Source organism: Marmota marmota, unplaced genomic scaffold (assembly GCF_001458135.2).
Source record: "Marmota marmota marmota unplaced genomic scaffold, marMar, whole genome shotgun sequence".
Lineage (NCBI taxonomy): Eukaryota > Metazoa > Chordata > Mammalia > Rodentia > Sciuridae > Marmota > Marmota marmota.
In genome coordinates, this window is record NW_026000185.1 from 1,178,227 (window position 1) to 1,201,162 (window position 22,936).

Sequence of the window (22,936 nt, forward strand, 5' to 3'; positions counted from 1 at the left end):
CTGGTCGCGCCGGCGCCGCTCGGCAGTCCCTTTCATCCGGGCCCCTGGCTCACCGCCGCCCTGCCTCTCGCTCTCCACCTTGCAGGGACCGTAAGTGGCGACTATGGGCAGACTGGGCTATTGGACCTTGCTGGTGCTGCCGGCCCTTCTGGTCTGGCGCGGTCCGGCGCAGGGCGCGGCGGCGGAGAAGGGTCCCCCAGCGCTGAACATCGCGGTGCTGCTGGGTCACAGCCACGACGTGACAGAGCGCCAACTTCGAAACCTGTGGGGCCCCGAGCAGGCAGCGGGGCTGCCCCTGGACGTGAACGTGGTGGCCTTGCTGATGAACCGCACCGACCCCAAGAGCCTCATCACGCACGTGTGCGACCTCATGTCCGGGGCACGAATCCACGGCCTGGTGTTTGGGGACGACACCGACCAAGAGGCTGTGGCCCAGATGCTGGATTTTATCTCCTCACAGACTTTCATCCCCATCCTGGGCATCCACGGGGGCGCATCTATGATCATGGCTGACAAGGTAAGACCCGGAGGAGATGGGCGGCCGGGACCCGGAGGGCGCCCGCCATCTGTGGCAGCCACGCAGGTCCTGGGGCTCCCCGGGCCTGTCCCCCAGCAATCCGAAGGCGGGAGGAGTCTTGACCTCTGGCCCCACTGGGAAATGAGTGGAAATGGCTTTAGCCTTGGTTCTGAGAGTGAGGTCCTTGGGGGCACCGAGGGTGCCACGGAGAAAGTGGAAAATGCGGAAGTGGGAGGAGGAATGGAGGTGGAAATGCTCAGAGGTTGCAAGTGGCGCGCAGAGGGAGCCCGGAGCACTGGAGCAGAACGGCTCAGGTTCCTCTAATATTGACTTTACCTGATCGCGTGGGAAAGTGTCCCCATTTTCCTTCTTGTGACAAGTGACAAACATCACTTGAAAAACATAATAAAGGTGGGTCTATTGTGGTGAGATTTTAGGTAAAATACAAAAGGACAGAAAATATCCTGCTTCTCGGGACCCTGGGTGATGAACTCTAGGGGCCGGCAGTCTGAGAAGCCTTAGGCTAGAGGGGCCTGGGGGGACCCGCCTCTCCCTATGGGCTTGAGTGGGAGAAGTGACTCCAGGCCCAGGGCAGGGGCCCTGGCCTTTGCCGGACATGACCCTTGTGTAGGGATGGTCCTCGGGCAGGGGCTCTGAGACCCTCACAGGAGTAATTGGCACCCAATAATGGATCTTGGTCTTGAAATGGAAGAGTTTCAAAACGAAAGAGAGTGCGCCCAAATCTCTTGGCTTAGGGGGACAGCGAAGGTCCTTTTGCGGGCAGCTCGGGAGCACTGGTTGGAGAGGGGAGAGGGGTTTGAAGGTTTGCGTGAGATGTTGTGAGGGTCTGATGGGGGATTTGCTGAATTGGAGGGAGAGGGGAAGGTTGGAAGGGAGAAGGAAAACGGAAGAATGAGGGAAGGAAGGACCGAGGTGTGGTGCACTCTGACTCCATGCAGTCGGTCCGGAAGGGGAGGAAGGGGTGTACTGGTCCCCAGCCCCTAGACCTTCATGGAGAGGTTCCTCCGATGGCAGGCGACATCCTAGTCGGCACGCAGACATTTGTCTCTTTCCCTTTGACATTCTCAGAGCACTTTTATTTCCACCAAATCCGATTCTGGCTCTGCTCAGCACTTCCCACCGGCCCCTCTGGGAATCGTATTAATTCTTTCAGGCCTCCTGGGCTGCAACACATTCCGCTGAAGTGCGCCAGTGATGTGACATCTTATTAAACATTCTTTTTAAATGGTTTGCAGCCTAGCGGCTCCCTGTGTGTGGTCGAATGTCCTCCCAGCTACCTCTCAGTGTTGGGTGCTCCTTTCTTGGATGAAAGAAATGGCCGTGCTCTGCCCCTAGTGCATGGGCCATTTCAGAAGTGGAAAGGGCCTTGGGGTTTACCAGAGTCTCCTCTAACTTTCCGATGGAGTTTAGAGACTCCGCTAGACCGCATCGTGGGGGATGGGACTAGATAGCTGGTTTTCTGGTCTCAAGCTGCAATCTTACATCTCACCAAGTCAAGCCCGTCCTTTCCTTTGGCCGTTCCCATTTTTCAGGAAGCCCGGAAACAAGCCTCATTGCTTAGGAGGTACTGAGCCACGAGTGGTGCAGCGGATTGAGGGCTTGTACGCAGGAAGGACCGGCCAGGAGGGAGAACAGCGGTGTCCAGCAGGGGCTGGGGCAGTGCTTCTAAATATTACCATGGGGTCTAAATATCACCACGATCCCACCTCCTGTGATCCCACCTCCCCATCAACCATATTGAAGGGGAAATTTCTAGAACCAAGGGGCCCCCCACACAGCCTAGTGGAAAACTCTGATTTGAGGAGAATCCGGGAAGGTGGCTTGGGTCTGGTAGTCCTGAGTGTCTTTCCAGTTGTCTGTCTTCTAAGACTGATTGACAGGTGGGTGTGCAGCCTCTCCCCTGACTTACCCACCTACCTGTAGGCAGAAAACCAGAAACGGGGTGTGTTCATGGACCAGCATCCCCTTGCTAAGCAATGACCCTGCCCACCCGTGAAACTTCACCCAGTGAATGTCAGGCTCTGACCGCCTAGACCAGCCCCTGCCTTCCCTGGAAGGGACCATGACAAAGCGAGTTTTGAGACATCAGTGGGTGTGGGTGGCAGCAGGTGGTCCTAGGGGACCACCCCCCTCCCCGCCTATGAAGATGCGGGTGGAAGTATGAATCGGGAAAAGGCAGAGGCAGGAAAGAAAGGTCATTTCCAGGGAAGGCGGGATTTTAGAGAGGTTGAGGAGGGATGGACAGGAGGGGAGAGAAAGAATCCATCGGCTCAAAAATGGCGGAGGAGGTTGGAAACTCCCCACTGTGGTTGGGTTTTCAGCGTCGTCTGGGGGAGGCTGCCCTGCCTGTGATTCTGGTGGAACTGTTGGGGATGAGGCCAGATGGTTGGGAGTCAAGACGTCAGTGGGGACAGTGTTGGGGCAGATGCTGGGTCCCATTTGTGGGATGGGCAGGTGACGTTTGAAAGGGCGATACTTTGAGAAACCTGGATGTGTTTGAAAAGGAAAGAAATCATCTGAGATGGGAAGAGCCTCTCCTTCCATTAGTAACACATCTAGTTGGCACGTGCCTTTGCCACCTGTTCCCTTAGAGCTGAGTGTCGTGTGGTGTTTATTTGGCTCCAAAGGCAGCCTGGGACGTGTCCTAAAACTCTGCCTTTCTTGGGCACGCTGATGGCGTTATGACCCCAAAGCTTCAACCTCTCCAAATCTGCAGGGCACCTGTGTCTCCCCCTATGATGATGATGACTTGGTAAATTGTCCAGAACACATCTTATCATTTTCACTTCTCCATTGGCAGTGTAGTAGTGCCCCATGGGTAAGGATGGCTGTTAATGTATCAGTTAAAACACACACACACACACACACACACACACACACTTTCTTCTTTCCCTCAGCTTACACGAGGAAAAGAACAAAGCCTTATCATAATTGAAATGTTGACTGGCAGATTTTGTGGTGTTAATCTAATTTACAGCGGAGGTGTTGATTTTCCTCATGTCAGTTGGTGGTCCTGAAATATAATTAAATCAGAGGTGAAAATAGTGCTTGATATTCTAGTCTTCTCTTGGTTTGGTGATTTTGGCTCTGCCTGGGGGACAGACACTCTGGCTGCAGGAATGGTCCCCCAGCAAGTCCAGTGAATGGCTGGACCTTGGTTTTCCTGCTCCGTGTCCTGGGACTCGTCAAGACACAGACTTTAGCCATCGTCCGAGGCTGTGGCTGCTTGGGTTTTGCTTTCTGTGTGCATCTCGTCTCCTCGGCTAAAGGAGTGAGTCCATGGAGGGAAGATTAAAAAAATACGTGTGTGTGTGTATCTGTGTATTTGAAATCACAAATGCTCCTCTTCCACGGTCACTTTATAAAACGGTGTCTTTTCATTGCGGAGCACTTAGAAACGACATTAAAGTTTAAAGAAGAGATTAAAATTTTGCTCCCAATAGTGTCACCAGGAAAAGGTTCTGCGGCCATTCTGCTGTATCTCCTTCTAGGCTCTGTTGGTTGATTACGTTACAGATTTGGGATCATACCGCTATGTGGGGTTTGCTTGTTGTACTTTGCATTCTGTGCCTTTTCTTAGAAAATTCAGGTATTTCTTTGATTCTGGAAAAATCTCAGCCTGCTGTTGAAGTTTCCTTTCTGCCATGTCTCTGTTCTCTCCTTCTGGGTCCATGCACACTGTGGTTCCTTGACCGCGTCTCCTGTTTTTCTAGGTTCTCTCTTGGTGCTTTGGGGAGATTTCCCGTTAACTACCTCGGTTGATGTGTGGCTGGTCTATTATTTTGCCTCTCTGAGTTTTTAACTTCCACAATGATCGGCTGTATTCCCCGGGTGCCTAACTGGTCCCTTCTCCCTAACTTTCTCTCAACAGCTCTCCCCATGTTGGGATCCCCTCCTCGGCCCCCGGGGTCCTTCTTGTCACACACTCTTTCTCTCATCGCCCAGCGTCTTCGTTTCTTCAGTCACAAACCCTCCCGAGTGCAGAGCTGTGGATCCGAGGTCTCCTGGGTCCTCTAGGTTTTGTTTGAGCTGATTTTCAGGGTGACTTTAGGGTTCCCTCTGTCCCTTACCTGTAACGGTGAGGACTTCCCTCAGGGCTGTGTCAGCCGCTCGGCCCACAGCCTTCTCCTGCTGGACGGAGCTGGTGCAGGCCTGCGTCCTCCCCACCGGGGACCTGGTTTTAGTTCCTTGACTCAGACAGGGGTCTCCTCTTGGGCTGTGACTCTTGGTGGTGGGACCTATGTTCCAGCCCCAGTCGTAGCCAGCAGCACAATTCTGCTGTCTGTCCCCTCTCCCCAGGGGGTGTTGAGACCTGGGCTCCCATGGCCCACGTGGCACCATTCCCCTGAGGATCATGTGGCTTTGATTCCTACTTGAAGTTGTAGAGTCCCTCCCTCCTCCCCCTCTCCCTCCCTCCTTCTCTCTCTCTCTCTCTCTCTCTGAAGATGGAACCCAGGGCCTTGTGATAGTAAGTGGACATATGCTCTACCACCGAGCTGCCCGCTCCCCACCGCCCCAGTCTTGACTCTTGTCTTTTAATTTACGCATTTTTGGGGAAGTCCTCTGTAGTTTTGATCTGTGACTTCCTTTTTTCATTTCCAAGCAATACTGTGTAAATTTTAAAATAACTACAGATCTCTGTAGAAATTCTACGTCTTAGAGACAGAAGAGGGAATCTACCGCGTGCGTTCACTCTGATTTTGAGACACTTTCATTTCCCAACCTGTTTTTCTGCTCTTTAAAACTTGATCAGATATTTTTGGAACTTTCCCTCATTAAATAGGCTTCTCCAACTTGGTTTTCAATGGCTTCGGGTGTCTTGTTCACACCACCACTGTTTAGACCACCCCTCCACTTCGCCACCTCTGGTTCGCTCATTTCGGGTCCAGACGTGAGTCCTGTTGGCACTGTGTGCTGGTCTGCCCTCTGCATCTGCTGCTTGGTAAATGTTTGTTGACTGAATGAATCAAGCCGTAGGTTCTGAGGCCAGCTTGCTGTGGATTCCGGGGGAGCATATCTGTGGGGTTGGGGTGATTCTGCTGGCCTTGGGTCCCTAAGCTCCTGTTCATCACACGCGTGTGCCAAGTCTTCCCTTCCCTCCAGGGACAGAATGACTTGCCCTCCTGGGGACTCACAGGCACGGGGCGGGGGTCACATAGGAAGGTTTGTGGAGCTGAGGAGAGCTCGTCAGCAGGAGGTAGAAGCTGGTGCTGTCCTCCCCAGCAGCCCTGGAGCTGGGGCGTGAGGGACAGGCCTTCCTGTTCGATGCCAAAAGCTCATGGGAAGGGCGGACACCAGAGCGGATGTCATGGGACCCCCGACTCTGGCTTCGGAGGCACCAGCAGCCCCCAGGAGAGGGGGTGCCTGTCTTCAGCCCTCGGAGGAGCAGTCGGATGCTGTCCTCACCCTCCCTTCCTCTAAGTCACCAGAGAGCCACAGGCGGCTTCCCAGCGGGCCCCAGAGCTCTGCCAGGTGCCCTCGGGGCTATTGGCCTTGGGGTGGACCTTGGAGAGCAGTGATCTGGTGCCTGGGGAAGGGGTCCGTCCACGGGAGCCTCACTGGAAGAGGGTTCTGTAGGGGGGTGAGGGGGAGGGAAGAGAAAGAGGGGGTCAGAGGAGGAGCCTGGGCTGGACCTCAGGTCTGTGGCGAGCTGGTGGCCTCTACCAACGCACCGTGGAAGTGGCCGTCGAGGAACGAGAGGTTCTAAGGTTGTTGACGGTGTGTCTTGTTTACCCTACATCCCCCACCCTCTTTAGCTTTCCAATTTGAATTGGTCGTCAACATTTCAAAGTTTAAATCGCATTTAAAAATGCAAATTTGGGGGCTGGGGGTAGAGCTCAGTTGGTAGAGCGCTTGCCTCGCATGCTCAAGGCCCTGGGTTCGATCCCCAGCACCACACACAAAAAAGATAAATAAATCCAAGTTTCATCTTTTTTTTTTTGAAAAAAAAAATCGGAAGGCCTGACCACACTGGTAGCTGGAGATGAGTCATCTCCCCATCGCCCCCACACCCACCAAGGCACCCCTCCTTTCTTTAGCCCCCAACTTGCCCACTCCCCTCATTTGTGTGTGTGTGCTTGGCCCTGAGGCAGTCGGGTGGACATCCCCTGATATTGGTGAGCAAAACATGGGGTCTTTAGGAAGCAGCCCTTCTTTGGCAATCTTCCCTTCCAGGGGCTGCTCCCAGGGAGGGTGGTGAGAGTGCACACGGCCACACCTCCACGTTGATGCCACCGTCATCAGCCTCCGGTTGCACCCAGGTCTTAAATCCTTCTCGACACAGTTCTCAGGCAACCACTTCTGGTCCGCTTGCATTGGATGATTCCAGGAAACCTTAGACTAGATTCCATTTCCAAATACCAGTGTGATCTTGGGGAAGGCCCTTGACCTTTCTCCAGTTCTTGCAAAGTGAGAGTTTGGGATGATATTGTCTGGAAGACTCCCAACTCACTAAGTTTTATGTGCTCTTAAGGGAAGTCTGGCCAGAATGTGAACAGAGGTTGTCTTCGGGGGGAGACTCATAGCGGGGTGGATCGAGTGGTTTGTCAGTTGGAGCTTGATCAGGTGGCCTGGGTTTCGGGTATCCCCACTGCCTGGCTAGGTGAACATGGGGAGAGGGTTTTTATTTCTAAGCCTCAGTGTCTCTCTCTCTGTAAGATGGTACAAGGATGGCATCTGGTCCCCAGAGTTCTGAGACCTACATGGGATAAAGAGCCTGGCTCAGGGCTCGGCTCATCATACAGCTGTCATCGTTCTATGGTTTTTATTTTTTCTCCAGTGTACATGGACTTTTCTAGTAACCATAAACAGGCTTGGAGGTTATACAGTGATAAGGAGATATCCCCTGCAGGAGGCTGGGAGAGAATCCCACAGAACACCCAGAAACAGGGGGTCCGGCGTGAAATGACTCATATGTGCTCAGTTGGAACGAACAGAGCTTCCTGTATCTTCTCAGCCCTTGCCGTGAGCTCCGTGCAGCAAACGGGAGGTTAAGGGTGGGCGATGGGAAGCCCTCGCCAGGGAGACCGACTCTTCGACCTTTGCACTAAATGGTTCTACCAAGCGGAGCATATGTCAGCCTGGGTTTAGGGTGTAGAGTGGCGGTGTCTCTGGTTTCTCACTTTATCTCTGCCAAGGATTGATGACTTAGTGGTCACCTGGGGAATCTGGCAATCCCCCCAAAATATCTGTTTAAAGAATCCCTATTTTCAGATGAGGAAATGAAGATCCCAGAAATAGTGGGGATTTATTTTGAGCCATAGCACAAGAAACGACGTCTTTGGGTTCCTGTTCTTTGTTCTTATTTTATTACATTTTTCCAGGCAGTGACTGGGAGTCCAGATGATTTAGGGAAGGGGATTAGATTCAACGCAGACAGGAGAGATTTTGTATCTCAGACAACAGATTTTGCTGTTACTATTTTGTTTGTCTGAACTAAAATGATTAAGATGCTGGTGATGAAGTAAAAATTCAGGACTCTTTCCAGAGGGAAAGGGTGGATCAGCATCACAGACTGCAGGGAAGGTAAACCGGACAAATAGGGACCGAGGACATGGAAGGCGTCCCACGTGGTGTCTTGGCTTACCTCGTGAGTTGATCGCCACAGTCGAGTTCGTTAATGACCCCTCCCGGCACATCACCACCCTTGTAATTTTTGTGGCAAGAATACTTCACTTCTACTCTCAGCACATTTCAAGTATATGATACGCACTTATTAAGTGTAGTCACCAGGATGTGCGTGAGGTCTCCAGAACTTATTTGTCTTATAAAGGAAAGTTTAGCCCTTTGACCACTGTCTCCCTAGGGGATTGAGAAGCATTTGCACTATTTACTAGTCTGCTCCCCAGACTAACTAGGGAGTGGGTTGTGCGAGGGTTGGGAGCTGAAGGATTGCAGGCTGGGTCTGGCGTATGGAGGCATTTTTTCCCCACTAGTATGGTATTTAAAAATGCTTGCGTGTTTTCCAGGTTTTTTACTGGTGCGTTATAGTTGTATATGATGGTGGATTCGTTGTTATACATTCACACGTGCACACAGTGCAGCAATATAATTTGGCCAATATAATTCCTCAGTATTTCCCATTTCCTCCTCTCCTCCCTCCCCCTGGCTCCTTTCCTCTATTCTGCTGATCTCCCTTTGATAAAAATGCTCATGTCTCTGGATGTGCAGAGCATTTCTAAGTTGACCCTAACCCTCCCGCTCTGTTATCTCAGATCTACCCTGATTCACTCATTAGTTAACTGCCTGGTCTCGGTAAGCACTGAACCCTGTGGTACCCAATTACGGTTTTTTGTTTGTTTCCTCGTTTATTTTGCTTTGACCAGAAGTTCATCAGATTCTAAGACACACACACACACACACACACACACACACACACACACTACACCTCCCTCATTTTAGAATATATATGTAGCTCTATTACACCTTCTCTGTCATTGAGGGTGCTTTCAGCTGCACAAGTAACAGGCTGTTTGGCCCACAGTGGCCTGACCCACTGAGACATTCAGCATTACTAAGTAACAAGGAACCCCAGGTCTGGTTCAGGGACTTAATAACTGTAAAGCACTCGGCTTCTTCCTAGTCCTTCTGCCTTCCCTTCCTCAGCAGCTGGTTTATCTAGTGACAAGGTGGCTGCCTCTGTTCCAGTCATCACATCCTCACCTGCCATTATTCAGAACAGAAAGAAAATGGAAAGCAGAACAAGTATTTTTTTTCTTCCTAGAATCTTTATCCTTTTACTACAGTAGACTACTTCTTCTATCTCAGTGGCCAGCACTGGTCCACATTTCTACTCCTCAAACATCACTGGTGGAGACTGGCAGTTCAGGATTCTTCTCTGAGAATAATAGGTGATGGCTGCAAAGCTTTCTTCTGTGAGCAGGGGCGTAGGAACAGAGCCTTAGTGGTACAGCTGATGGTCTCCAGCAACACTGGTGCCACCGTCTCTAGAGTTTCACTCAGTTCTAGAGGGTAATGTGTAAGGATGAATGTTGGGAATTTCTATGGGCTCGGAGAAGGGACCCTCAGGATTGTGTAGTTTCTAAATGAAATATGTTCAGAGCCTCAGAAGCACTATTTCTGGATGTTGAGCCTGGAGCAGGGAAATCTCAGAGGGGATTTGAGAGGTGCATCCACACACCCCATGGCCTATGTAGAAGGTTTAGGGTTGATGTTTTTTGTTGTCATTATTCGGGGACAGAGCTGAGAGCGGGATGCTAAGGAGTGAAGTTTCAGCTTGATGTGAGGAATGAGCTTTGGAATTAGGGCTCCACAAATAGGAAGTATCTGTCAGGATGAAACTGAGCTGAGTGGCGGGCGCCTGACTGTCAGGAATGAGGTTGAGACTTGACTTGAGCTGGCAGGGCTGGGCTGGGTCACCTCGGAGGCTCTTTCTCTTCCAGACACTCTGCACCTCTCAAATCCTTGATTTTTTTTTTAAATCCCCACGCCCTGGTGCTTTAGGCCCTTAGATTTGGCTGCAAACCAACGTCTTCACTTTCTCCAAGTGTGTGAGTAATTCAGTATAAATTTGCCTGGCATGGGGGAGGAATTTATGATCCCTGCATCATCCCCTTAAATCCCCAAGGGACTTTACATCATCCTGAAGGGTAGATGATATTTGAAAAGCAGGAAACCTATGTATATATCAACTCAACTCTCACACACATATAAATATAAGCTTAACTAGGTCAGCGCCTCGTATTTACTAGTGGAAATGTTTTTGGCTAAGAAGCTCATCTGCAGAAGACAATGTTTAGAATAATTGCTAATGATCTCTAAATAGGGAGTTTTTGCACGGTGTGAACCAGCTTACTTATTGAAGCAGATTCCTAGTTTTGTACTTACTGTCATCACACATTCACATTCCAGAGACTGGCAGACCCCTCTCTGATTTTTCAGTTGTCAGATTTTTCTTCTTTGTCTATTATTCTCCCCTGCATTTCTTTTGGGGGTCATACTAGGGATTGAACTCAGGGGTGCTTAGCCCTGAGCCACATTCCCAGCTAATTTTTGTATTTTATTTAGAGACAGGGTCTTGCTGAGTGGTTTAGTGCCTCACTAAGTTGCTGAGGCTGTCTTTGAACTTTCGATCCTCCTGCCTCAGCCTCCTGAGCAGCTGGGATTACAGGTGTGGGCCACCGCACCTGGCTCCCCTGCATTTTTGAACATTTGCTAAAGGCAAAATGCCCTGGGTACAATTCTGTTGTTTCTCTACTACTTCTATTTCCCTCTCCACACTCCTTCAAGGAAAAGAAACCCAAACAACAGCAACAATAACAAAAACAAAAATGAAAAAAACAAGTTGACTTGGTCGGCTTTCCAAATGCCTTCTCTTTCCAAATTTTATAACTTTCCCCATGATGGAAATGGCTGTGTTGTTTGTAATTACACGTTTATTATGAAAAGGTGATCACGTGCAGACTAAAAAATCCAAACAGCATATAGTGTTCAGAAAGAATATTTATGCAGTCGAGGCGTGGATATCTCCAGACCCCCCTCCCTTCCACGTTCCCCATTGAAGAGGAAGAATGTTCATTGAGTGGCAGTTGATCTGTAAGGTTTGCTGGAGCTGGTGTATTAGAAGGGTCTTCTCTTTTAAGTCTCAGCCTAGACTTGAAAGGGGTCACCCATTTTTCATTGGTCTCTGACAATGTCTTTTTGCCAAAACAAAACAGCTCACTCTAGAACACAAGGGCTTGGCCTGCACACTCACTCAAAGAATTCAAAGTGATTCAGGGCTGGTGTCTGGGGAGCCATGGCCACTTTATAACCTAATAAAGGCTATGACTTCTTCCCACATTGTTACGCACATGTAGGCCCAGTGTGTGCAGTTGTAGGAGTTCACAGACCCCCTGAGACCCCTGCACAGGCCTCCCTGGAACTGATTCACAACAGTACCCCACACCCATGGTTTCCCTTTCTGCAGATTCAGTTACTTGCAATCAACAATGGCTTAAAAATTACTAAATGGAAAATTCCAGAAATAATCTTATGTTTTAAATTGTGTACTGTTTGGAGCAGTGTGATGAAATCTCATGCCTTTAGGCTCTGACCTGCCTGGGGTGGGAATCATCCATTTGTCCAGTGTATCCGTCCTGTGTATGCTACAGTCACTCAGTAGCTGTTTTTAGTTATCAGATCAGCTGTGTGTGTGTGTGTGTGTGTGTGTGTGTGTGAGAGAGAGAGAGAGAGAGAGAGAGAGAGAGAGAAAGAGAGAGATTGATAGAAAGAAGTCACATTCACAGTCTTCATTACAATATATTGTTACAGTATTCTATTTTGTTATTAGTTATCGTTAATTTTGTACTGTGCCTAATGGATAAATCAAACTGTATCATAGAGATATGCATATAGGAAAGAACATAGGTATGTAGGATTTGGCACTAGCTATGGTCTCAGCCATCCACTGGGGTCTTGGAATGTGTCCTCTGCAGATAAGGGGGAAACACTGTGTGTGTTGATTTATTAATATGTCCATTCTTCACTCAGTGATCGAGCCTGTGCCTTGGTCCAGACTATTCTGTGGACACATCTGTGATCCACTTGTTCCCTCTGACCTGACTCACTGTGCTGGGGCTATGATCAGGGTGTTGAGGGGTCACGGGAACACAGAAGAGGGGAGAACTCACCCAGTGGTCGCAGGGTGGGGGTCTACAGTGAACTGAGAGCTGATGTAGCAGAGGTTGGTGTCCTCCCCCACAGGTCACCATCACCATGGCCAAGGGGGCGCTGCAGAGCGGGCAGGTGGCTCTTGGAGGGCCAGAGGGAGCGGACAGTCTAGCTTCTCTCTCCCTTGGACGCGTTTCTCGAGGTGCCAGTCTTGAGTGATGTTCTGATGGCTTCTGAATGTTCCTCTGGGTGGCATTTCTTACCATCACAACACTGAGCTTTTTGCCGATTCCTGTTTTGTTTCACAAATGGCTGAGTGTCCCCGGCTCTGTCTTGTCTCTTCAAGTTGGGAGGATCTAGCCAGAAAGAGCGCGTGGCATTTGGAATCCACATTGTCTCCAAATCTACGCTCTAGGGCTGAAACCCAGGGCAGCGTCTTTTCCCAGGTGAGTTCTATTATAGCTAAGGTCTCTGTGGGGCTGAGGAAGCCTGGCTTTGTTGACTTGGGGGGATGAATCCAGGACCGTGCGGAGGGACCGTGGGTCTGTAGAAGATGGGTGTCCGGGGCGGCCTGGCGTCCACTCGTGGGGGTTTGGAAATGGCAGCCTCAGTGGGGACCCGAGCCTCCTGCCACATTCGAATTTCAGCTCCCGGCTGTGGGTCTGGCCTCTGTCAACTCGGGTTAGGCGTTTTCTCCACCCTGCCTTCCCCCCTTCGCTCTTTGCTGTTTCGCAGCATTAAAAAGACTTGGATCAGGGAAAATTTCAAAGAGGTACGAAGCCAGAGAGACTAGAGTCGTGACCTCCATGTCCCCAGCTTCGGCGGTGACCAGTGCCTGGCCATGCCTCTGGCCTGGGGGACTCCACCCACTCTCTTATTCATTTATTTAAACATTTTCCTATTTTTATCTAATCAGTTACCCGTGACCGTGGGATGCGTTTCGTTTCGTTGTGCACAAGTAGAGCCCAGCGTTTCATTTCTCTGGTCGGACCTGACGCAGAGACGCACCATTTGTGCAGCCACAGGTACCTGGGGTAATGACGTCCGTCTCATCCACCACCTTACTGCCCCACGCCCCTCCCCGCCCACACTCCCCTTTGCCCTGTCCAGAGTTCCTCCCTTCTTCCCATGCCCCCTCCCTCTCTAATGTTCTCAGTTATCAGAGAGAACATTGGTCTTTGGTTTTTGGGGATTGGCTAACTTCACATAACATGATATTCTCCAGCTCCATCCATTTACCTGCAAATGCCATGATTTTATTCTCTTTTAATGCTGAGTAATATTCCGTTGAGTGTATATGCCACAGTTTCTTGATCCATCCATCTACTGAAGGGCATCTAGGTTGGTTCCACAGTTTAGCTGTTGTGAATTGAGCTGCTGTGAACGATGATGTGGCTGCATCACTGTCGTATGCTGATTTTAAGACCTTTAGGTATAGACTGAGGAGTGGGTTAGCAGGGTCAAATGGTGGTTCCATTCCCAGTTTCAGAAGAATCTCCATCCTGCTTTCCATAGTGGTTACACCAGTTTGCAGTCCCACCAGCAGTGTGTGAGTGTGCCTTTCCCCCACATCCTCGCCAACACTTATCGTTGCCTGTATTTTTGATGATTGCCGTTCTGACTGGAGTGAGATGAGATCTTAGAGCAGTTTTTATTTGCATTTCTCTAATTGCTAGAGATGTTGAACGTTGTTTCAGATGTTTGTTGATTGATTGTATATTTTTTTTGGGGGGGTACCAGTGAACTCGGGGGCACTCGACCACTGAACCACATTCCCAGCCCTATTTTGTATTTTATTAGAGACAGGGTCTCAATGAATTGCTTAGCGCCTTGCTAAATTGCTGAGGCTGGCTTTGAACTTGCGAACCTCCTGCCTGAGCCTCCCAAACCGCTGGGATTACAGGCGTATGCATTGCGCCTGATTTCATTGTATATCTCTGAGAAGTATCTGTTCAGTTCCTTAGTCAATTTATTGATTGGGTTATTTGTGGTTTTTTTGGTGTTAAGTTTTTTGAGTTCTTTTTATATCCTGGAAATTAGTGTTCAGATGTGTGTGTAGTAAAGATGTTCTCCCACTGTGTGGGCTCTCTCTTCATGTTATCCATCATTTCTTTTGCTGAGAAGAAGGTTTTTAGCTTGAATCACCAACTCTCTTCATTCCCGACTTCTGGATTGTTTTAAGGCAGATTCAAGACATCATTGTATTTCATTTATAAATATGTTCATATATACCTCAAAGAGGTAAGTACTTGAAGCACTAATAAAAAATAACTGCAGCTAATACAAAAGTAATCTATCATGGGCACACTTTAAAGGTTTTGTGAGATTAAGAGAAGTATCAAAATAAAAATCAAGTTTAATCTTCTCATCCATAGACAACCGCTGTTAACATTCCAGTTCTTGTTTCCTTACCGCGTATGCACACACACACACACACACACACACACACTATTATATGATTTTATAGATAGCCTATAGTTTATTCTTCCCAAGACGATTTCAAATTATTTACAATCACTTTGGTATACTGTGTTCCATCCTGTGGGCACAACACAATTTACTCAATAATTTAGATTTCTTCCAATTTGTTGCTATTAAAAACAACACTTCACACTCATACACTGCTGGTGGGACTGCAAATTGGTGCAGCCAATATGGAAAGCAGTATGGAGATTCCTTGGAAAACTGGGAATGGAACCACCATTTGACCCAGCTATCCCTCTCCTCGGTCTATACCCAAAGGACTTAAAAACAGCATATTACAGGGACACAGCCACATCAATGTTTATAGCAGCACAATTCACAATAGCTAAATTGTGGAACCACCTAGATGCCCTTCAGTAGATGGATGGATAAAGAAACTGTGGCATATATACACAACGGAATATTACTCAGCAATAAAAGAGAACAAAATCATGGCATTTGCAGTAAATGGATGGAGTTGGAGAGGGTAATGCTAAGTGAAGTTAGCCAATCCCCCAAAAACCAAATGCCAAATGTTTTCTCTGATATAAGGAGACTGATTCATAGTGGGGTAGGGAGGGGGAGCATAGGAGGAATAGAGGAACTCTAGATAGGGCAGAGGGGTGGGAGGGAAGGGAGGGGCCATGGGAGTAGGAAAGACGGTGGAATGAGATGGACATCATTATCCAAAGTGCAGGTATGAAGACACGAATGGCGTAAATGTACTTTGTATGCAACCAGAGATATAAAGATTGTGCTCCATGTGTGTTATGAATTGTAATGCATTCTGCTATCATATAGAACAAATTAGAATAAAAAATAGAAATCCCCCAGCACTTCAGTGAATATCTTTAATGAAGTGCAGCAGGTTCTTATTTTCAAATTAGTGGGTCACTGTGCATAAAGAAATGTAAGGACCTTGATGCATACTGTCCATTAGTCTCTAGAAACATTGGGCGACTGGACACTTTCGTTATAGCTGTGTCTTAAAGTAATTCTGTCACCTAACTCCTGCCAGCATTTGAAACTAGGAAGTTTCTAATTGGCGAGATGAAAATGGTATCTCATTGTTTAAATTTGCATCTCTCTGTGACACCTGCTGCAGACGGCATTTTAATTTAGTCACTGCTTTTATATTCCCAAGGTGTTGCACGTCTTAACCTCTTTGATGTTTCCCATTGTGTCAATGGAAAAATCTCAGATGATGATGGATTCCAATACAAAGTACAGTGAAATAATTTGAATTTCTTAAAAAAAATGATAAATATTTTGCAGCCTGGCAGGGAGTTCTGTGACTATTCATTCTTAGTCACCAGGCCCCGCTCAACTGTTGTCTCGGTATCAATGTTATTTCAGGAACTGCTTTAAAATGTTAACTTTCCCAGCAGAAAATCATTTTGGTGGGAACTGATTTGCGTGTAATGATGATGATTATGAGTGTTCAGGAGGCGGGAGAGAGAGTCGGGTCCGAGTGGGCCCCGGAGCTCCTGTCACAGCCTGGTGGGGACGGTGGGGTGGGATTCCTGGCTTTCTCTGAGGTCGCCGGCAGGGTGCACAGGTAACAGTGACTGCCTGGCCATGTGAGGGGGACACTGCGTGAGAGGCAGGGAGCAGCCAGCTGTTCTCTTTGTCCCTCGAGGTGTGAGGGGGAGTAATGTGAGTTTTAAACAGAAGCAGGGGTTGGAATTACCATGTGGGGAAGCTCAGAGCACCTGACCCTGGGCCCCTCGAGGAGACACCCGCTTTGCAAGGTCCTGGACCCCCTGTGGTGTCAGCATGGATCTCTGGGGGCTGCTTAGGGGAAATGGGGGTGCCTGAGGGAGGGGCCGAGTGGCACAGGCCCCTGAGGGTCTGGGAGGCTGTGGTGGTCACAGTCACAACTCAAGCATTTTAGAATTTTAATAGCTGACCTGGGTGTCCCAGTGGACATCAGGTGGGTCTGACGAGGCTGAGATTGACATCTGATGTGTCCTCTATGCTGAGGTGTGTGCAGGAAGACTGTCCAGGACGGCCACAGGAGGGCCGTCTCTCCTGTCCCATGTCTGTCGTGCCCTGAAATGGAGAGGTGGAGCTGAGCACATTTTGAAGCTTCCTTCCCTCAAGTAGGGATAGAAAGGTGCTCTTGTGTGCCTGGCGCTTCTCCTGGGAGCCATTTCCCCACCTGCCTCCACAGCAGGCCTCCCTGTGACGAGCGTGGCCCAGGAGCAGAGGCCACCTTTCCCAGGCACCACCTCTTCCAGGCCAGGAGGGTCCCAAGCAATTCCCGTTTCCTCTGGGTTAGAGGAGGGGCCTGTCTCCGTCTCTGCTTTGGGGTGTGATGTGGTCCTTTGTACAAGCATAAAAACAATCTCGTCACTCTCTCCATCCTCCCCACATCCCAGACTAACTTTGTTAAAGATCAGCTTTTGAAAGAGAGCCTTGGCTGTGCCCCCGTGGGGTCACGGCTTGGTCTGCCGGGGGTCCTTGGCCTCCCTACCTCCACCAAAGCAGGAAGTTTGGTGCTTGAGATTTTTAAATTCCAGCGGTTTCTAGGAAAAGAGGCACATCTCTGGCTTCCTCTGAGGGAGAAGAATCCTGGAGCATTTGGAGTGTGCTGCTTTGAGTGCTTGGAGATGAGTTGTGTCTACCAAGTGTCAAATGTTATCTTAATTCCCAGGACCCCAGAAGGTGAATGTGCTGGGAGAGTCTTTAAGAGATAAAGAAGTGATAGAGATTAGGGCCAACTTTTGCTTCTATTAGATGCAGAATCTCTGGTTTGATTCCTAGCTCCTCGATCCATTTTGAGTTAACTTTTGTGCATGGTGAGAGAAAGGGATGCAGTTTCATTTTGTTGCATACGGATTTCCAGTTCTCCCAGCACCATTTGTTGAAGATGCTGTCCTTTCTCCAGTGCATGCTTTTAGCACCTTTGTCTAATATAAGGTAGTTGTGATTTTGCAGATTGGTCTCTGTATCCTCTATTCTGTACCATTGGTCTACCAGCCTGTTTTGGTGCCAGTACCACGCTGTTTTTGTTACTATTGCTCTGTAGTACAGTTTAAGATCTGGTATCATTATACCGCCTGATTCACTCTTCCTGCTTAGGATTGCTTTAGCTACTCTGGGTCTCTTATTTTTCCAGATGGATTTCATGATTGCTTTTTCTATTTCTGCAAGGAATGCCATTGGGATTTTGATCGGAATCGCTTTGAATCTGTATAGTGCTTTTGGTAGTATGGCCATTTTAATAATATTAATTCTGCCTATCCATGAGCAAGGTAGATCTTTCCGTCTTCTAAGGTCTTCTTCTATTTCTCTCTTTAGGGTTCTGTAGTTTTCATTGTATAGATCTTTCACCTCTCTTGTTAGGTTGATTCCCAAGTATTTTATTTTTTTTGAGGATATTGTGAATGGGGTAGTTTTCCTCATTTCCATTTCAGAGGATTTGTCACTGATATACAGGAATGCCTTTGATTTATGGGTGTTGATTTTATATCCTGCCACTTTGCTGAATTTATTTACTACTTCTAGAAGTTTCTTGGTAGAACCTTTTGGGTCTGCTAGGTATAGGATCATGTCCTCAGCAAATAGTGCTAGTTTAAGTTCTTCTTTTCCTATAGTTATTCCTTTAATTTCTTTCATCTGTCTAATAGCTCTGGCTAGTGCTTCCAGAACTATGTTGAATAGAAGTGGTGAGAGAGGGCATCCCTGTCTGGTTCCAGATTTTAGAGGGAATGCCTTCAGTTTTCTCCATTTGGAATGATGCTGGCCTGAGGCTTAGCATAGATGGCTTTTACCATGTTGAGGTAAGTTCCTGTTTTCCCTAGTTTTTCTAGTGTTTTGAACAAAGAGGGATGCTGTATTTTGTCGAATGCTTTTTCTGCGTCTATCAAGATGATCATGTGGTTCTTTTCTTTAAAATCTATTGATTTGGTGAATCACATTTATTGATTTCCGTATATTGAACCAGCTTTGCATCCTGGGGATGAATCCCACTGGATCATGGTGCATGATCTTTTTGATACATTTTTGTATCTGATTTGCCAGAATTTATTGAGGATTTTTGCATCTGTATTCAGTGGAACCTTGTCCAGTACAACTAGTGTCCTCACAGAGAGAGAGGAGGACACTGACGCACAGAGGTCCTTCTTTCTAGGAGGGAAGGTGCCCTCGAGAAGGCCTCAGAAGAAACAACCTGCCGTTACCTTCCTCTTGGACTTGGGGCCTCTGGCATTGTGACACAATAGGTCTGTCATTTGAGCCGCCCTGTCTGGGGGCTTGGTTGTGGCCGCCCAAGCAGATGAATTCAGGGAGGTCGGGAGGAACTTCGGGCTCAGTTCCAAGCCCTCGTCCTGCTTCTCTCTTGCACCTGAACTGGGCTGGGGGCGGGGGCTAAAGCTGCCCAGCTCAGTCCTCGGCCGCCTTGGGCTCCAGCCGTGACTCTGCTCTTCCCACATGGGGTCTTGTTCTGGCCTCTGTCTTGGGACCATTCCTGAAACCCTCTAGGACTCCCAGGCTCAGTGTCCCTAAGATCTGGTCTCAAACACGCCTAGTGGGTGTGGCAGACAGAACCATGACCCTGCCCAGGGCTGTGCGCGTCCAGCTCCTGGACCCTCCTGTGCAAAGAGACTCCGCAAGTGCGACTCAGTTAAGGAGGCTGGAAGGGGGAGATTTTTCTGGATTATACAGAGGGATCCCGTGTCATCCTAGGGTCCTTATAGAGGGAGATAGGGAAGTCGAGACTTCTGACTCTCAGCCTCCTGTCTATAAAATGGGTTGATGCTGTGGAAACGTAACTGTCCGTGAGAGGCGTACAGCCCGGCTCGGCAGGTAGAGCGGGACATTCTCTGGAGTGAGCGTTGTTCTAACACTAACGTGTTCTACATTTAACACTTCCTGAGTGGATGTCTTGAATTCTAGGTCTTTCTGCATTCCCCTTGCCCAAGTGGCAGGTTCAGGTGCCTGAAGACACAGGTACACTGTGGCACCTGTAGAACCAATCTAGCCGGCCAGTCAAGACCTGTGTGGCTTTGGAGTCTCTGGATTGAAGGACTTGGATTCAGTGTAAGGAACTGATGTCTGTCTACATAATTTATTTTGACCTGTCCTCTGACTGAAGGCTTCTCACTCAGGGAGCACAGGAAACAAGATAGCAACCTGTAAGATCATCCTGTCCCTAGGCCGTTTATAAAACGCCTATACAATGTACATTAAGAGGAAAACTGGAATTTCCTTATGTGTAAAATGGCTGGATTTATCATACTTGAAGTGGCTTTTCCCCTGTCAGTATTTCCTGATAAACGTCAAGTGGGCAGAGACATACCTCCTTCACGGAGGATGGTTGGCATCTGAGGTATTTCCTGTGAGTGATGGATGCCCATACATCCAGTGCTTGTGGCCTCGTTGGCTGAGGGAGGGAAGAGTCATGCATCATTTTCTCCAAGACTTTAGTTTTTAAAGTCTTTTTTTAGTTTATTTTTACGTGGTGCTGAGTTTCAAACCCAGTGCCTCGTGCCTGCAAGGCAAGTGATCTACCACTGAGCTACAGCCCCGGTCCCCAGGACTGTATTTTTAACAGCACTTTTAGGTTCACAGCAGAATTGAACAAGCAGTACCGAGACTTCCCATCGACCTCCTGCCCTCACAGGTGCCCTGCCTCCCCCTTTATCAACATCCCCTACCAGAGGGGCACAGTTGGTGACCCGGACACATCATTATCACCCACTGTCTGTGCTTGACTGAAAAGACTCATTCTAGGTTTGGATAAACACATGAGGACATGTATTCGTTGTTGTAATGTCACATAGTATTTTCACTGCCCTAAAAGTGCTCTGCCTGTTCATCTCCCATCCTTGGCCAACACTGACCTTCCCACTATCTCCATACTCTTACCATTTCCAGAATAACGTATAGCTGGAGTTGTACTGCATGTAGCCTTTGCAGACTGGCTAGGTACTACATGTACATAACACGCATGTAAGATTTCGTCGTGTCTTTTAGTGGTTCGGTAGCTAATTTCTTTGTAGTGCCGAATGGCATTTCATTGCCTGGGTTGCCATTTTTGAGGTCGGAGTGTGGGGAGAATTCCGGCTTTAGCACTACTGTCTGCCCAGGTGAAGTGGGTTTACCTAGAGGAAGAGCGACTTTGTCTGGTAAAGCCAAAGGTGACTGGGACACCAAGCCAAGAAAGGTGATAAAAGCTCAAGAACAATTAGCTGCAGCCACAGTGGAATGTGCCAGGTCAGGGCTGTGGTGGGGACAAGGACAGGTTTGATGGATCTGTAGGATTTCAAGAGTGGAGCGAGGGAGAAAGTCAGGCACATGGTGTCCATGGAGTTGAACAGTAATCATGTCCACATCAAATGCCAACTTTGGCAGAAATAAATAATCTCCCTGAGCTTATGCAGCCGGAGAGAACAGCATGAATCAGGACATGTAGGCGGCCAGGAGCGGGTGCGTCTGGGCGACCGTATGTAGATGGTGTGGTTGGAGCAGGGCTGTTGTGTTTTAACCCTAACTCTTCTCGACTTCCATGCTTCTTTGGGGAAGATGGAAATGGCATGAGCCCATTCTGGGGTCTGCCAGGTGTCTTGACTTTTCTGCCCAGTCCTGTCCTCTACTCCATTGTCTGGCCTGCCTGGCGGCCACCGCTGGGAGGAGGTGTCTGAGATGGGCTCACTCAGGCTCACGGTGAGTCCTCAAGATGAGGGAGCAGCTCAGCCTCTCTGTGGGCCTGGTGCTAAGGCAGCAGGAAGTTCTGCTTCTCCTCGTTCAGCATTCATCCTCCTGCTGGTTTGATTGACGTTCTCACCTGCAGTCGCCTTGGGAAAACCTGAAGTGGCTGACGAGGAGAGTCAGAGGGCAGACAGTGGCTGAATTGTCTTGGTGGCTTTGAGAACCCTTTTTTTTTTTTTTTTTTTTTTTTTAACAGATTGTTAATTCCCTGGTAACCTTTGATGCTTTGAGCTCAGAGGTCTTGGTGGGGCTTCTAAGTCAATGGATCTGAGTGTTCTTTGAAAAGGTGACGTAACTGGACAAACCGTGAGGTGGTGGTGGCCATTAGTGATGACGATAGAGGTGGGAGGGAACTTTCAGTTGTCCTGCAAAAACGGATGTAAAGATCGAGGTGGATGATGTTGGCCAAGCATTAGGCTGACAGAAGATGTCCTGTTTTCCTGTAGGTAAAAGAGATCTAGGAAAATCACTAACTTTTGAATCGAGTCCCTAGGGAACCCCACAGTTTGGGGGGAAGATGTGTGGGAACATTGGATTTTCATGCCTCATTGTTTTCTATTGCTCCCTGTTTCGATGCCTTGGTGCAGATCACCCCCCTCCACCTAGTGGGCAAAGGCAGAAATTGTTCTTGGCTCTTATGCCCCAGGCATAGACCCTGGGTAGCTAAAGTTGAAAAAGAAAAGAGGAAACTCAGAAAATTGAGAGGCTAATGGGCCAGGGTTGAGGCAGCTCTAGACTTAGGGGAGCTGAAACTACTTAGAGGTTCAGGACTTGGGGCACGCTTCTGGGGATGAAAAAGCCTGTCAGACCCGGATGCGTCCCAGCCCCTGACCGGGGAGGGTGTGCAGTAGACTCTCCGACCCTCAGGAGACTGGCACTCCCAGGCCCTAGCTCAGCTGCCGTCGCTCTGGGAGCGTTTCTTGACTTCTCCAGGGCAGAGTTCATCCAACAGATGACATTGACAGATACGTGAGTCTCTACTGATATCAGGCCTGTTCAAGGGACTGGGTCCAGCAGTAAACAAGACGGACACAGTCCCTGTCATCAGGGAGCTTGCTTTCTAACTGGGATGGCAGAGAATGAAAAGATTGATAACGGTAGAAGATAAGCCTCGGCTGCAGTATGTGCTGAGCAGGGAAATAAAGCCGGGGGCCATGGTGGAGTGTCTTAGAGGTGTGGCCAGGAGAGGTCTCTCTCAGGAGCTGAGGACGTGTGCCATGTGGAGTATGGCAGAGGGTGACAGCAAGTGTCTAGAGCCTGGAGTGGGTAGAGGAGGGTGGGCCGCGCACGTTCAGGGAACGGTGGAATGGACCAGGGTGGACACCGCAGAGTGATCAGATGGAAAGTGGCAGCAGATGGCAGCTCGCAGGGGACTCGTAGTCAGGAGAAGTTTGTCTTATATCCTAACTGTGACAGGAAACCAATGCCAGGGTTGGAACAGATGATTGACAGATTTTTCTCTCTTTTTTAAAAAGTCTCCCAATGAGGCTGCGTTTGCAGTGGAAGGGAGTGGGAAGGGAGGGGAGAGAGCAGGGAGGCACTTGGGAAGGTGTAATCCAGGTGGGGACGAGACAGGCGGGTGACTTGGGCCAGGAGGCTTTGGTGGTAAGA

General features: G+C 48.9%; 1 protein-coding gene across 1 annotated transcript in view; it reads left to right on the forward strand.

Annotated features, from left to right (window-relative positions):
• Grin2a (glutamate ionotropic receptor NMDA type subunit 2A) overlaps window positions 1–22,936 on the forward strand; it is a 324,945-nt gene that overhangs the window by 2,287 nt on the left and 299,722 nt on the right. The window contains exon 3 of the mRNA XM_015490728.2: window positions 86–517. Within this exon, the coding sequence (XP_015346214.1) occupies window positions 104–517 (414 nt within the window). The 5' untranslated portion in view covers window positions 86–103. The remainder of the gene's footprint in view (window positions 1–85; window positions 518–22,936) is intronic.